Source organism: Hyperolius riggenbachi, chromosome 6, assembly GCF_040937935.1.
Source record: "Hyperolius riggenbachi isolate aHypRig1 chromosome 6, aHypRig1.pri, whole genome shotgun sequence".
Taxonomy (NCBI): Eukaryota; Metazoa; Chordata; class Amphibia; order Anura; family Hyperoliidae; genus Hyperolius; species Hyperolius riggenbachi.
In genome coordinates, this window is record NC_090651.1 from 173,683,442 (window position 1) to 173,698,423 (window position 14,982).

The following is a 14,982-nucleotide window of genomic DNA, read 5'->3' on the forward strand; positions in this document are numbered from 1 at the left end:
AAAAGTTGTGAATGGAACAAAATTCAAAGACGTGCTGTGTAAAGTTCACGCTTTCAGAACTAAGGTGGATATTCTAGCTAAAGCAAGAAACAGTGTAACGTTTGGAGAGTGGAAACTAGAGCTATTTCAAGACTGGTCTGCTCGCACAATTTGGAGAAGACAACTGCTTAAACCCCTATTAGAAAGGATAAAAGAAAAAGGAGGAATTTACAACTTGGGCTTTTCACTTTCATTGATAGCAACAATAAACAACAGAACAGTAATTTTGAAAGATAGGGAGCCTCTGGAAAGTTTTCTCAGAAAACTTGATTTACAAACAATTGAAATAGAAGGCTGGGAAGAGCTATGAGATTCAAAAGGATGAGAGAAGGCAGTAATCCCCCCTCCCCTAAGGTCTCGGATAAATGTCTCCGGGGAGGAATAAAGACTTTGGAGACATTTTCAGAAAAGTTCCTAGAACGGATGGGTCTCAGTACCCAACCATTGGAACTTGGCTCACTAAAGTGTAAGGAGATGAATGTTGGAATGGGGATGGATGAAAGGAAATGGGAGAAGGGAACTCCTTTTTGGTGAAATTTTTCATCTGAGGTTAGTTTGGTTATAATGATATGGAAAGGCCTGTTGTTTGTTTTTAATATATTGAAATCGATAAAATGGAATCATTAAAAATATTGACAATAAATGTTAATGGAGCTAATGTAGGAACTAAGAGGAGCAGAATAATTTCTGATCTATTAAGAAATAAAATAGATATTGCCCTAATATAGGAAACACATTTCCAAACTGGAAAACTACCCAAAACACTTGATAAAAGATATAAATAGATATGCAATAATAATAAAAAGAAAAAAAAACTGTGGTGTATCTATTTTAATAAACACTAAGACCCCTTAAAAGTAGAAAAGATTATTACAGATGATTTGGCGTGAGAGTTAATAATACTAGGGAAGTAACGATCAGTGGATAAAAATTGCTAATGCCTATGCCCCCAATAAAAAGCAAGAGGATTTTACTCTACAATTTCTTGAAAAAGTAACAGAAGTGGCTAAAGGGAAAATCATAATTGGGGGAGACTTTAACTTTACTATGGACCCCTTTTGGCATTCTTCCCGAGGTCAAACTCAAACAGTAAGACAATCAGGGGCCCAGCTAAATAGCCTGATGAATAACTTATCCCTTCTAGATATTTGGAGAATAAAACATGTTGGAGAAAGAGACTTCACCTACTTCTCCAAGGTGCATAAATCATACTCCCGGATTGACTATATATTTATCACTCAATCACAAATAGACTCAGTGAAAGAAGTACGGTAATAATTGGGCAATTTACCTACTCCGATCATGCACCATTAATTATGACATTAAAAGTACCAGCAACGGGTTTGAATAGAAGAGGATAGAGATTGAATCCTGATATCTTAAAAGAAGAAATTGTCAAAAAAGAAATAGCAGAAGGAATAAAGGAAGTGACGTCAGCCGCTAGAGGGAGAAGTCTCCGATGGAACCGACGGAAGCAGGTATGTATCTGCCCGCCGCTCGCTGCCCACCACAGCCCCACAGACACTTACGAGCTGGAGGGGAGCGCAGAGGGGAGAGCCCCGAGGTGAGGGAGAGGGGGGAACTACCCCTCTCCCCGCCGACTGTGGGCAAGGCTTTCCCCTCATGCTGCCACCCCTCCAGCACCCACAAAACGGCCGCGAGCGGGCCCCGGGGGGGGGGGGGGGCCCGCTCAGAAAATCTGCAGGGGGGCCCGGTGGGGCCTAGTTACGCCCCTGCCTCCTTCCTTATCTCTCCTCCCAATCCAAACCACTAGAAGGTGCCTTCAGTCAGTTCCACTGGCAATATAGCTAGCCTAGCCAGCCCAGGTTGTAAGTATGGTGCAGTGCAGCAGCAGACCATGCAGTTGGTGAAGCCTGCTGCTGCTGCCACCCTCCTGTATGTCCCCGACCTGACCCGACCCCTTTTAATATAGCAGGCAGGCAGCCAGTACAGACATCATCATCATCATCATCACATAGCAGTAAAAAAGAGAGGACTGAGGCAGGCAGCAAAGTGACTCACCGGGGATGGGGTCTGGTGGCGGCGGTGATGGCGGAGGGCAGGCGTCAGGCATCCAGCATGATCCATCCTGCACTGGCAGGCAGGGGACAGACGGCTGCGGCGGGCATGCTCCATCTCGCGCTGGCTGGTAAGGCCGGTGAACAGCGGCGGCAGGCTCGTCATCATCGTCGTCACGGACACGGCGGCGCTCAGTGACTGTGACTGACACAATCAGGGACAACAGGGCGGGCGGTGGCAGCCGCCGCCATCATCATCATCATCTAGCAAGCCACTTTTGGAGAGGCCGCAGAGCTCGGAGTCGTCGGACTTGGAGGCCGGCGGCATCACGGTGGGTGGCACGTGACAGCAGAACTGGAGTGCGGTGCACTGCACAGCCTAGTTGGGGGTGGGCAGGGGGTGGGTCCCAGGCAGAACACTGTCCGGGCTGCCGGGTCAATGACTCACGGTGGGTGCAGGCACGGAGGCGTCACAGCCAGGAGCAGCCAGGACTTCACTGCAGAGTCTGCACTGCAGCGTGCAGGCAAATTGAGGAAGCAGCCGGGCAGCGGTAAACCAGCACTTGCTCTCCTCTCCAGTCAGACTAGAGGTGCCTAAAACCGGGCGCAGTCACTTCCTCGTTATGCCTGGTGTCGCCCCTCCACTTCCTGCTGCCTGAGGAACCCGCCTCACCCCGCCTCATGGGCGGGCTGGCCTTGGTTGCGGCCTGCAATAATTGCAGTTGGGAATGCGGTAAATGCTACGTGTGGCTTGTCCTGATGGGCCTGTCAGCAAAAACGAAACTAGCTGGCAGCGGGGGACCAGAGCATTAGTGACTGGCTGCGAGGGCACAGGTTTGCTGCAGGGGGCTGGTAGAAGCCCCAGGTGAGTAAAACTAATTTTTTTTTCTGACTTAAGGGTCACTTTAAACAACAGTGCACACATAACCTTAATTCCAAAAGATGGTGCGGAAGAAACTAGATGTGGAGAATATAGACCAATTTCATCAATAAATACAGACATAAAAATATATGCAATGATCTTAGCAGACAGACTAGAGAAAATATCTGATACACTATTAAGTAACTCACTGTGTGGATTCAGAAAAAAATACACAACTGAAAGATAACATCTACACAGCAATTAACATTATTGAGAAAAGCAGAAAAGACAAGATAGAGGCTATAATGGTAACACTAGACGCAGAAAAATCATTTGATAGAATTTCAAGAACCTTTCTATTTGAAATGTTACAATAATGCGGAATAGGGGACGCCTTAATCAAAAGAATACAAAAATTATATGAGAATCAAACTGCTCAGGTCATGACAAATGGAATATTGGATAAAAGATTTAAGATTAAAAACGGTGTAAGACAAGGGTGTCCACTGTCCACTGTCACCAATTCTTTTTAACCTCTGTATGGTAGCTTTATTGTCAACAATTCAGGTGGATGAGGGAATTCAGGGTATTCAGTCGGGCCAACTTCATATTAACCCTTTCCACTCAGAGTTTTTTCCTAAAGGGAGTCGTTTCTACTCTGAGTTTTTTTTTTACAGAAATGTACTCTCCCTCTTACTCTCTCTTCCATTCTTACATGGAACGTAACACAGTAACATGGTATATCTTATTTTAAAGAACATATTATAACGTTTAATTTCATAACTTGTTTGGACAGTTTGGTGTCTTCTATTGGCTGGTAGCAGAGAAGTTGGCCAAAGTATGGTACACTTTAAAAAAATTTCCTGGGTGTAATCCTGGCCTGCGTGAGCAAGTTTCGCAATAATAGGTGGTTTTTCGCTTGCCACCTGGTGTCTTCCTGTCACTGCACACTGTGCAATCTTTGGTGTTTCGATAGGGATTATTAGCAATAAAATGCTGGATGCCATTTAGACGCGCCTCCACGTCCAATCAAGAAGGGTGGCCATATCTCTGCTGAGGCCTAGAGGCTCGTTGTTCACGAACCAACTCAAGAATTAGGTTCTTGCGGTAGCTGATATGATCCTTTTGTTCATGTGGATGCAACTGGTTGTAAATTATGAAGCTATTCACTACTGCCAGCTCCAACAACCAAAACAATGGCCTCAATTCACTAAGATCATGCTGGAGATAATAAGGCAAGAGAAAACTTACCTCCACAAAGTGGGAGAGTTATCTTATCTCTCCATTCCTTAAGTTACCTCCTCTGTAGTTAAGTGACCTCCTCTGTAGTTAAGTTACCTCCTCTGTAGTTATTTTCACACGGAGTTAATTAACAGCCTGTCTTTAACTCTGGAGTTATTTTAAGGATTGAAGAGTTAACTTAAAGACAGAAGAGTTAACTTTAGGTTTGCCTGAAGTAAAATGTTTCCTGACCACTACATTCCTTATCACCATGGTGACAACTCTAGAAACGTTATTAAAGACAGGAGATTAGCTTAGTGAATTGAGGCCATTATCTAAACGCAAAGAGGTATCCAGTCTCACAATCAGCCATAGAAAACACTTGTAGCCCCCACTTGCTTGGTTTCTGAGGATTGTACATCTTGTACTTTGATCTTCCTTTGAAACTAATTGTGCTTTCGTCAATCACTACATGGGGTATAAACAGACTTCTGCATCTTTCTTTCATATGTTCTGTCAAGTTCCTGACCATCCAACCCCTAGTTTGAGGGTCTTCAGGACCACTGATGGGTGGAGAAACATGTAGCTCATGAGAAAAAATATCTCTACAAAAAGGGGGTGTAATTGATCCACCGAGTTGAGAAAAAATCCTGGATAGATCCCCTTTCTTGCAGTGCCATCCTAAGAATTACTCCAAAGTATGCCTTTATTTCCTGCATAGTAACATCAGTCCAGCTCCTCCAGATGGATCTGGGTGAAGGAGGATTATTTTCTAACTTCCTTTTGGCATAATCATTTGTTTAAATTAATAATTTCTTCTAAAAGGGCCGGTGTTAAAGAAGCTCAAAAACCCCACTGACAGTTTCTGGAATATTAGCTGCAGGCAGTTGTACCCTTGCATTACACACAGTAAAGGGAAAATTATGCAGCAAGCAGTCACTGGTAGGAGAGAAGCTTGCCCATTTCGGGCTTGATTCACAAAGCGGTGCTAACCTACTTAGCACACCTAAAGACTTTTGGGCGTGATAACCATTGCACTAAATAGGTTAGCACCGTTTTGAGGAATAAACTCACGCGCAAAGTCCCGCGCGCAAAGACCGGTGCGCGCGGAAAGTCGCATAGGGTTTAATGGGCGCATAAAACTTTGCGCGCACAAAACTTTGTGCACACTAAACTATTAAGCGTGCATTAGCACGTGAAGAGGCAGTTTGCACGTGATAAGTAGCTTTTCACTGGCATGCTAACAGTTAGCATGCTTTTGTGAATCAAGCCCTTCCTGTGATCACCATCACCCTCCTCACTTTCAGCAGGCTCCCCACTTTCATCAGCTTCCCCACCTTCATCAGCCTCATCAATATCAGTGTCATCACTGTAGCAATAATCATCATCATCAGTGACAGTATAGTCACTGTCATCACCAGCACATCACCAGTCATCATCCTGCACATCTGATCCTGTGCTGCTGTCCTCCATAAGCCCCTGTGCCACCTCAGCCACTGTCATTTTTCTTTTACCTGCTGCAGAGGATGCCATTGCTCCGCTCTATAAGGAATCTGCAAGGAATCTTTAAAAAAATAACCAGAAGGGATCTGCAAGAAGGAACATGCAAGGGATCTGCCAGGAATCTGTCAAAAGTAATCTGCCAGGAATCTGCAATGGATCTGCAAGAAATCTGAATAAAAAAAACCTGCAAGGGATCAGCCAGGAATCCACCAGAAGTAATTTGATCCAAGTGAGACCTGACTGTTGGGAAGACGCACTAATTTGAATGGAATCTCTGAGCACCCCTTTCTCTTTGTCTTATATTCCTGATGTGGTCTTACTAGACAGTTAAACAAGTGCAATATTATGCTAGCATCTCGAGTTTCTATTTCCTTTTTAATGCATCCCAAAATTTTATTAGCTTTAGCTGCAGCGGCTTGGCATTGAGTGTGATTATTTAACTTGTTGTCGATGAGTACTCCTAAGTCCTTCTCCAAGTTTGATGTCTCCAACTGTATTCCATTTATTTTGTATGGTGCTAGACCACTGGTACGACCAAAAATGCATGACTTTACATTTTTCAACATTGAATTTCATCTGCCATTTATGTGCCCACTTAGCCATCCTATCCAGATCCTGTTGCAATATGTCACTATCTTCCTGAGAGTTTATGATTCTGCACAATTTTGTATCATCTGCAAAAATAACAACATTGTTTTGTACTGCATCTACTAGGTCATTAATAAATAAATTGAAGAGCACTGGTCCCCTGTGGGACCCCACTGCTAACAGTCACCCATTTTGTGTATGATCCATTGACCACAACTCTTTGTTTTCTGTCCATTAGCCAGTTCCCTATCCATGCACACAGACTCTTCCCCAGTCCTTGCATCCTCAACTTTTGCACCCGACTTTTGTGGGGAACAGTGTCGGAGGCCTTTGCAAAGTCTGAGTATATCACATCTACAGCATTCCCAATATCTACATTAGCGTTCACTACCTCATAAAAGCTAAGCATGTTAGTCAAACAGGACCTGTCTTTAGTAAACCCATGCTAATGCTGAGAAATAAGATTAACTTCTACTATGAAGTCTTGTATAGTATCTCTTAGTAACCCCTCAAACAGGGCCGGTTTAAGCAACAATGGGGCCCCAGGGCAAAATAAACCAGGAACAAAAATCGGCATTAGGGGACCTTTTTTGCAGCTGGTATAGTCAGGGTGTGAAGTCCCAATCGGTCGGAGCTCCACATTCTGGCTATCCCAGCCTGCATGGGGGACAAGGGGTTAAAAAGTTTCAGGAGGGGGGACACCACATAATTTAAAAAAAAAAATTCCCACACTCTAAACATAAAAAAAAAAATTGGGAAAATAGGAAAAAATGCCAGGGATCTTCATACAGCCATATTGCGGCTGTATAGCGATCCCTGTCCAAAGCGCTGCGGCTGCATATAGACCCCCTGGAAACCCCGTCAGGAAATGCATTGCACTTTCGTTTGATGCATGTAAAATTACACTACCGTTAGGTTTGCTACTAAAAGTGACATTTACCGCATTTAAAAGTATACTTTTTTCCTTCTAAACTTTAAAATCGATTTTCTCAAAAACTATAATGTCTTTTTTAAAAATTGTTTTTTCCTCTTATTTTTAATGATCTCCTTAACATATCCTGCAAATTTAGGGTTTCTAGCATTTAAGTTGGATTTGCTATTAACCATTAAAGTCGGCAGGTTTTTAAATGTGTATTTTTTTTCCCTTTGAAACTTTAAAATCGATTTTCTCAAAAACTAGGCCGATTTGAATTTTTTTTCCCTCTTGTAGCCACTGGGGGCCCCTACAAGCTCTGGGGCCCTGGGGCAGCTGCCTCCTTTGCCTTAATGGTAGCGCCGGCCCTGCCCTCAAATAGTTTGCATACAACTGATGTTAAGCTTACAGGTCTATAATTTCCTAGATCTTTTCCTGGATTTTTTGCCCTTCTTAAGTAATGGGAAAACGTAGACTGTACGCCAATCTACTGGAACTCTGCCAGTTGAAAGAGAGTCACAAAAGATAAGATAAAGGGGTTTATCGATAACTGAACTGAATTCTCTTAGTACCCGAGGATGCATGCTATCTGGGCCAGGTGCCTTGTCTATTTTTAATTTATTTAGTCTTGCCTTAACTTCTTCCTGTATTAAGTATTTAATATTACAATTGGAAGATTATTTTCTGTAGAGACTGTTCATTATCTCTGGTGCATTGTCTTCTGGTTATCTCCTGCTGAGTAGAACAATGCCTAATTGCTGGGCAGATAGATGGTTAGATAGATAATTTCCAACATGTTGGAAATTATCTATCTGGCAGGTAAATCTAACAGAAAATTGTATGGTGTGTACCATGCATTAGTAACCCCTCAAATAGTTTGCATACAACTTATGTTAAGCTTACTGGTCTATAATTTCCTGGATCTGATTTTTTTGCCCTTCTTAAATAATGGAAAAATGTTGGCTGTATGCCAATCTACTGGGACTCTGCCAGTTGAAAGAGAGTCACAAAAGATAAGATAAAGGGGCTTATCTATGACTGATCTTAATTCCCTTAGGACCCGAGGATGCATGCCATCCGGGCCAGGTGCCTTGTCTATTTTTAATTTATTTAGTCTTGCTTACACTTCTTCCTGCATTAAGTATTTAATATTACAATTGGAAGATTGAGACTCTTCTGCATCTGTAATTTGCAACAGTGATGTTTCCCTTTTGAAGACAGAAGCAAGGAAAGCATTTAATAACTCTGCCTTACCTTGGTCATCCACCATTGAGTTCCTACCCTCATCCTTTAGTATTCCAATACAGTCAACCTTTCTTTTTTTAGAGTTGATGTACTTGTAAAACTTCTTTGGGTTAGATTTGATATCCCTAGTGATTTGATTTTCAGCTTCAATCTTTGCCAGCCTAATTTCTTTTTTACAACTTTTATTGCACTCCTTATAATTGCTTAATGCAGCCTTGGTCCCCTCCTGTTTTAGGACCTTATAGGCATTCTTTTTCAACTTCATTTTATCTCTAACCTTTCTATTCATCCATAGAGGCCTTTTTTATTCCTAGATGGTTTTTTTCCATATGGGATATATATACTACAATAGTGATTGAGAATTAGTTTAAAAGCTTGCCATTTCCCTTCACTGTCCTTCACTTGTAGTACATTATCCCAGTTCACCAAACTTAGTGCCTGCCTGAGTTGATTGAATTTTGCTTTTCTAAAATTCATAGTTTTAGTGGGCCCTCTGCCCCATGGCCTATCAGTCACCAGATCAAACGTTATCATGTTGTGATTACTATTTCCCAAATGTTCTTGAACTTGCACAGTTGATACATACCCAAACGAACTCCACATCTTCACAATCTTCATCCATCTCATCATTCAGGACAGGTGTAAAAGAGTTCTTAACACAGAGACAAACTCTTCCACCTTTTTTTCCTGTGCTATCCTTCGCTATCCAGTCCAGTCATAGCAGTGTTAGGGAGACTTGCCCAAGGTCTCTTACTGAATAGGTGCCAAGGTTCGAACCCAGGTCTCCTGTGTGCTCCCCCTTCCTCCCAACCCAGTACGATAGCCAGATGGGCTCCCCCCTCCCTCCCACCCTAGCCAGTAGCCAGATTGGCTCCGACTTCCACCCCATTCAGTAGCCAGATGGGCTCCCCCCTCCTTCGTACCCTAATCAGTAGCCAGATGGGCTCCCACTCCCTCCTGAGTCCAAACCCAGTAAACCAGCAAAATGGGCTCCCCCCTCCCTCTCAACCCAGTAGTACGGTAGCCATATGGGCTTCCCCCTCCCTCCCACTCCAGTACAGTAGCCATATGGGCTTCCCCCTCCCTCCCACCCCAGTAAGGTAGCCATGTGGACTCCCCCTCCTTCCCACCTCAGTATCCTTAGCCAAATGTACCCCACGCACCTATCTCCATTCCCCCCAGCAGCACAATGGAACCGGGAGGATTACAAACATCTGTGAGCCCTGCAACACCGCCACTCTGTACTTCCTGCTTTTTCTCTGAAGTGGCAGGTAGTACACATTTGTTCCTGTGATATTGCAGGGGATATTTTTTTATTTTTTTTTGGGGGGGGGGTGCTCTCCAACATTTAGTTTGTATTTTCCACCCACAATTTGTTTCTTTGTAACAAAATACAATAAAATTAGAAATGCGCAGTATGGGGGAAAAAGCAGAAGGTTATAGTACTCTTTAGTGCAGAGAAAAATGCTGAATCAGAACATCGATATACACAAAAAAACTCTGAATCTTGAGCGGCCCATGGACTATAATAATATGTGCACGTTTCCCCATATGTGGCTAAACCCCCCTCACAGTGTAAAAATAAAAAGTTTATTCTTCTTCCTGTAGTGAAGTGCAGTCCAATGAAGTGAGTGCCCAGGCACCCCCCTATTTATAATCAATAAATGTGCCCCTCAGTACCCCTATCCTTCCCCCCATAGCCAGCACCCAGTATGCACACCCACATGACACCTGCACCCAGCCTGACATAGCACTCTATCTGCACCCAGCATCCACATAATAACTAGTACTTGTACCTTGAAAAAATCATGGCACTAAGTACCTGCACTCAGCACCCACATAACACTCAATACCCACCCATAGCTAGCACACAGTACACACACTGCACCAAGTATTTGCACCCATGTGGCACCCTGTACCTGCACCTAGTACTCACACCCAGCCACTATGTGGCACCGAGAGCCTGCATAAAGTACAGTCTTATATACTTGCCCCCTTGAGGATCTTCTGCATGGCCCTGGTAAAGTGTTAACTCCTACCTAGCCAATTAACTCCTTGGGCTTGATTCACAAAAGGGTGATAACTGAGTTATCACACCTAAAAGCTTTGCATGTGCAAACTAGGGTGCTAAGTAGTTTGTGCTCTAGTTTGCACGTGCAAACTAGGGTGCAAACTACTTAGCACCCTAGTTTGCACGTGCAAAGCTTTTAGGCATGATAACTGTGTTTTTAGGCGTGATAACTGAGTTCACGCTCACGCTGAGTTATCATACTACAATATTGATTGAGAATACGTTTAAAAGCTTGCCATTTCCCTTCAGTGTCCTCCCCTTGTAGTACATTATCCCAGTTCACCAAACTTAGTGCCTGCCTAATTTGATTGAACTTTGCTTTTCTAAAATTCATAGTTTTAGTGGTCCCGCTGCCCCGTGGCCTATCAGTCACCAGATCAAACATTATCATGTTGTGATCACTATTTCCCAAATGTTCTTGAACCTGCACATTTGATACATTATCTGGTCTATTAGAAATGATCAGAGCCAGTAACGCATTTCCCCTAGTTGGTTCCGTTACCATTTGAGTCAAGTAATTGTCCTGTAGTGCTGCCAGAAATCTGCTGCTTTTACCAGAATGGGTAGCCTCAATACCCCAGTCAATGTCTGGAAAGTTGAAGTCGCCCATAACTATGACCTCATTTTTACTTGCAGCTTTTTCAATTTGCTGTAGTAATCACAGTTCTGCAGCTTCATTAATATGAGGTGGTCTGTAGCATACCCCAATAAGCAATTGACAACTTTTATTTCCACCATGAATATTTACCCAAACGGACTCCACATCTTCGCAATCTTCCTCCATCTCATCGTTGAGGACAGCTGTAAAATAATTCTTAACAAAGAGACAAACCCCTCCACCTTTTTTCCCTGTTCTATCCCTCCTAAACACATTGTATCCTTTTAAATTAGCTATCCAGTCATGGCTTTCATGCATCCATGTCTCGGTTATTCCCACAATGTCATAGCCTTTGTCATTCAGAATGAACTCTAGTTCGTCTATTTTATTTGCAAGGCTCCGAGCATTGGTTATCATGCACTTTATATTTTTACCACCACATTTACGAATTTTGTTTACCTGAAATGGGCTACTTGAAGTTTTACCAACCTCCTTAATCTTTACACTGTCCCCACCCCCCTCTCCACCCCCCATAATGTTAGGCTCCCACTGTCTTTTTACCTTATCTTGTCTACATATTGAGACTTTATCCTCCCGCCTCCCCCCAGATCCTAGTTTAAAATCTCCTCCAACCGTTTAGCCATCTTCTCCCCCAATGCAGCTGCACCCTCCCCATTAAGGTGCAGCCCATCCCTGCTGTAGAACCTGTAGCCGACTGCAAAGTCTGCCCAGTTCTCCAGGAACCCAAACCCTTCCTTCCTACACCAATTTCTCAGCCACTTATTTAACTCCCTAAGCTCCCTCTGTCTCTCAGATGTAGCACGTGGCACTGGCAGTATTTCAGAGAACACCACCTTGGAGGTCCTTGCTTTAAGTTTATCTCCAAGTACCTGAAAATCATTTTTGAGGACCTTCCATCTCCCACTAACTTTGTCATTGGTGCCAATGTGTACCATGACAGCTGGGTCTTCCCCAGCCCCACCCAATAATCTGTCAATTCTTTCCACTACATGCTGAACCTGAGCACCCGGGAGGCAACAGACTGTACGGCATTCACGGTTTCTTCGACAGATTACCCTGTCTGTGCGCCTAATAATTGAATCCCCTACCACCAGTACCTGTCTACCCTTAGCTGCACTCCTATTCCCTTTCTCGTTACAGCAGTCTGCCCCTTGCTTGCTAAGGAGCACATCCTGCTGCAGCATTGCTACTCCAGAATCATCCTCCCCAATATTACGCAAACAAGCATACTTATTAGTGAGGGACAACTCGGGACTAGCCTCCCTGCCACCTTTTCCCCTACCCCTTCTAACTGTGACCCAACTAGCGGCTACCTCTGCTTCTTGCTCCGGCTTTACTCCACCCACCTCATCTTCAAGGGTTCCATCCAGTGTCTGGATCGTGAGATCCAAGCTCATCTCCATGTTGTGTATGCGTCTCAGTGTTGCGAGATGCTTATTTAGCTCTGCGACTTCCGCCTCTAACTGAGCAACACGCACACATCCAGGGCAACAGTAAACACTCTCAATCCGCTGATCAAGGCATGCATACATGCTGCAGGATTTACACTGTACTGCATTGTCCAACATGATTACTATTGTGTGGGGAAAAATTATTTAAAGTAAACTATGGTGGGAAAAGATGAAACGGGAGAGTGAGTGAAGTTCAGGATAGAGTGCAGCTGGGGTGGAAGAGGGGGAGGGGTGGAGGAGGGGAGGAGGGGCAGTGAGTAAAGTTGGGGTGGAGGAGGGGGAGTGAGTAAAGTTGGGGTGGGGGGAGGAGGGGGAGGAGGGGAGGGGGAGTGAGTGAAGCTGGGGTGGAGTCCTCAAAACTTAAAGACTACACCACAACGTGTTAGCACATTCTAACCAATGCAAAAAACCGCACTATTGGTTGAAGGTTTTTTTTTTGTTTGTTTTTTTTTTTAGTCCTTACCTGCTTCCTCTCCCTTCTCTCTTTGTGCCTGTGTTGTAACGCCTGTTTTTAACGCCTATGCCACTTGTGTCGAAGCCACTTAGTGAGCAAGCCACAGACTGAGCAAGCTCAGTACTAAGTCCTGAAGCTGTCCAAATACCTCGTGTTACAGCTAATCCCTCCCCCTAGCTAATTGTCTGCCTGCTGCAAACAAGAGAAAAAAAAATTTACTTTTAAAACAAACACTTGCTGTTAGATATCTGATGAATCGCTATGCACAAGCCCCAGATATCAAAGCAGCAACACACACTTTACAAACAACAGCAATATAATATAATCAGAGCTCACAATTTCCCAGCTGTGAAGTGAAAACAGCCCTCCACCAAGAGGGCTTTGTTAGTATCTATCTAGGTATAGTCCTATTTATCGGATTTTTTTTTTTTTAATGTGTACTTACCTGGGGTATAGATTCTGGAATTTCAGACAAGTTTCTGTTCGAGCAGGTCACAAAAGTTTTTACATTGTCACAAATGCATACTTGAGGGCAGGGATCACAAGCCACTGGAACTGCAAATGAAAGGACAAGCAGACAGCAAAAGTAGAGCATTGTGGAGTGGTACCTAAAAAAAAATAAAAATTTGAATGGATGCAGGCAGGCATATAACATATAAACATATAGCATTCACTTGTACTAAAAAGAGCTACACAACTCTATATAATACCATCGCGGCAGCAGAAGCCCCAAGTTGTGTGCACCACTTGGCACTGCCAGCATACAGTTTATAGGGACAATCTGGGCATGGGCAAATTAGGTTGCTATAAAGAAATTGAGCAGGATGAAAGAAAACAAAACTGCCACAAAAGGGGACAGGTAGTGACATTAATTTCATGTTCCACACAACTTCCCCAGGTCCCATCTCAAGTATAAAAGTTCAGAAAATCCGTGGCATACCTGTGGCAACTTAAGTGTCACTTTAGAACAGACCTTGTTGGATGATCTTACAGATGACATTGCTCACTCGTATTCTCACTCAGACACTGATAAATCTATCAACTGTAAGTTAGGATGGGGAGAAGGCACCCAAAAAATATAAAATCATTAAAAACCATTCAGAAAGGTAAGTTGGCCTACCATATGATGAAAATACTACTTATGGAAAAAACATGTTTCGTGGGGGACATCCTGCTACTTCAGGTCAAAATACAGTGCCTTGGTGTTGGAATCTAGCATGCTACAAGCACCTCAGAAAAAAGGTTCTAAGGGGCATTCATAGCATGATAGATTGCCACACCAAGGCACTGCATTTTAGCCATGAAATGTGTTGGTGCAGAATAAGTTATTTTGTATTTTCCATAATTGGTGTTGTCATCTTAAAGTGGATCCAAGATTAAATTTTACTCATTGCATAATTGTGTTCCTTTCCTATTGTTTATAGGGCATTCCTCAAGCCAAATACTTTTTTGTTTTTGTTTTAATACTCTAATTCCCTATAAACTAAACAAGCCTCGCCCAAAGCCTTTCAGAGAGCCTTGGCACTGTAGCAAGGGCTCATGGGAGCTCAGTCTGGGCAGGAGAAGGGGGAAGTATTACTAGCCAGAGATTTCAGAGGCAGAGGGGAGAAGGGAGGAGGAGAGGGGAGTAGGCTGAGTGCTGAAGATACAGATATGCTTTTGCCTGTGTGTAATGTTTACAAACAACATAGCTGCTGTCATTGTATCACAGGAAGAAATAATCATATTCTATTGAAGCTATCTGTAGCTAGATTAGAAACTTTAGATAAGATACATAGACAAGTTACTTGTTATAGTTAGTTTTTCATCCCGGATCCGCTTTAAGGTAAGCCAACACTGATATCTTATGATGCATATTTTATTAATTTCATAATGTATCCTTTTTTTCTGGAGTGCGATCGGATCATACTTACTCCAAGGACTCACATCCCCAGTGGCGTAGCTAGGGAGCTGTGAGCCCAGGGGCGTAGCAATAGGGGTTGCAGAGGTTGCGACCGC

The 14,982-nt window shown here is 43.4% G+C and overlaps 1 protein-coding gene across 1 annotated transcript in view; it reads right to left on the bottom strand.

Annotated features, from left to right (window-relative positions):
• Window positions 1-14,982, bottom strand: part of CHADL (chondroadherin like) — a 180,937-nt gene that overhangs the window by 135,955 nt on the left and 30,000 nt on the right. The window contains exon 2 of the mRNA XM_068242687.1: window positions 13,430-13,592. Coding sequence (XP_068098788.1) covers window positions 13,430-13,592 — 163 coding nt within the window. The remainder of the gene's footprint in view (window positions 1-13,429; window positions 13,593-14,982) is intronic.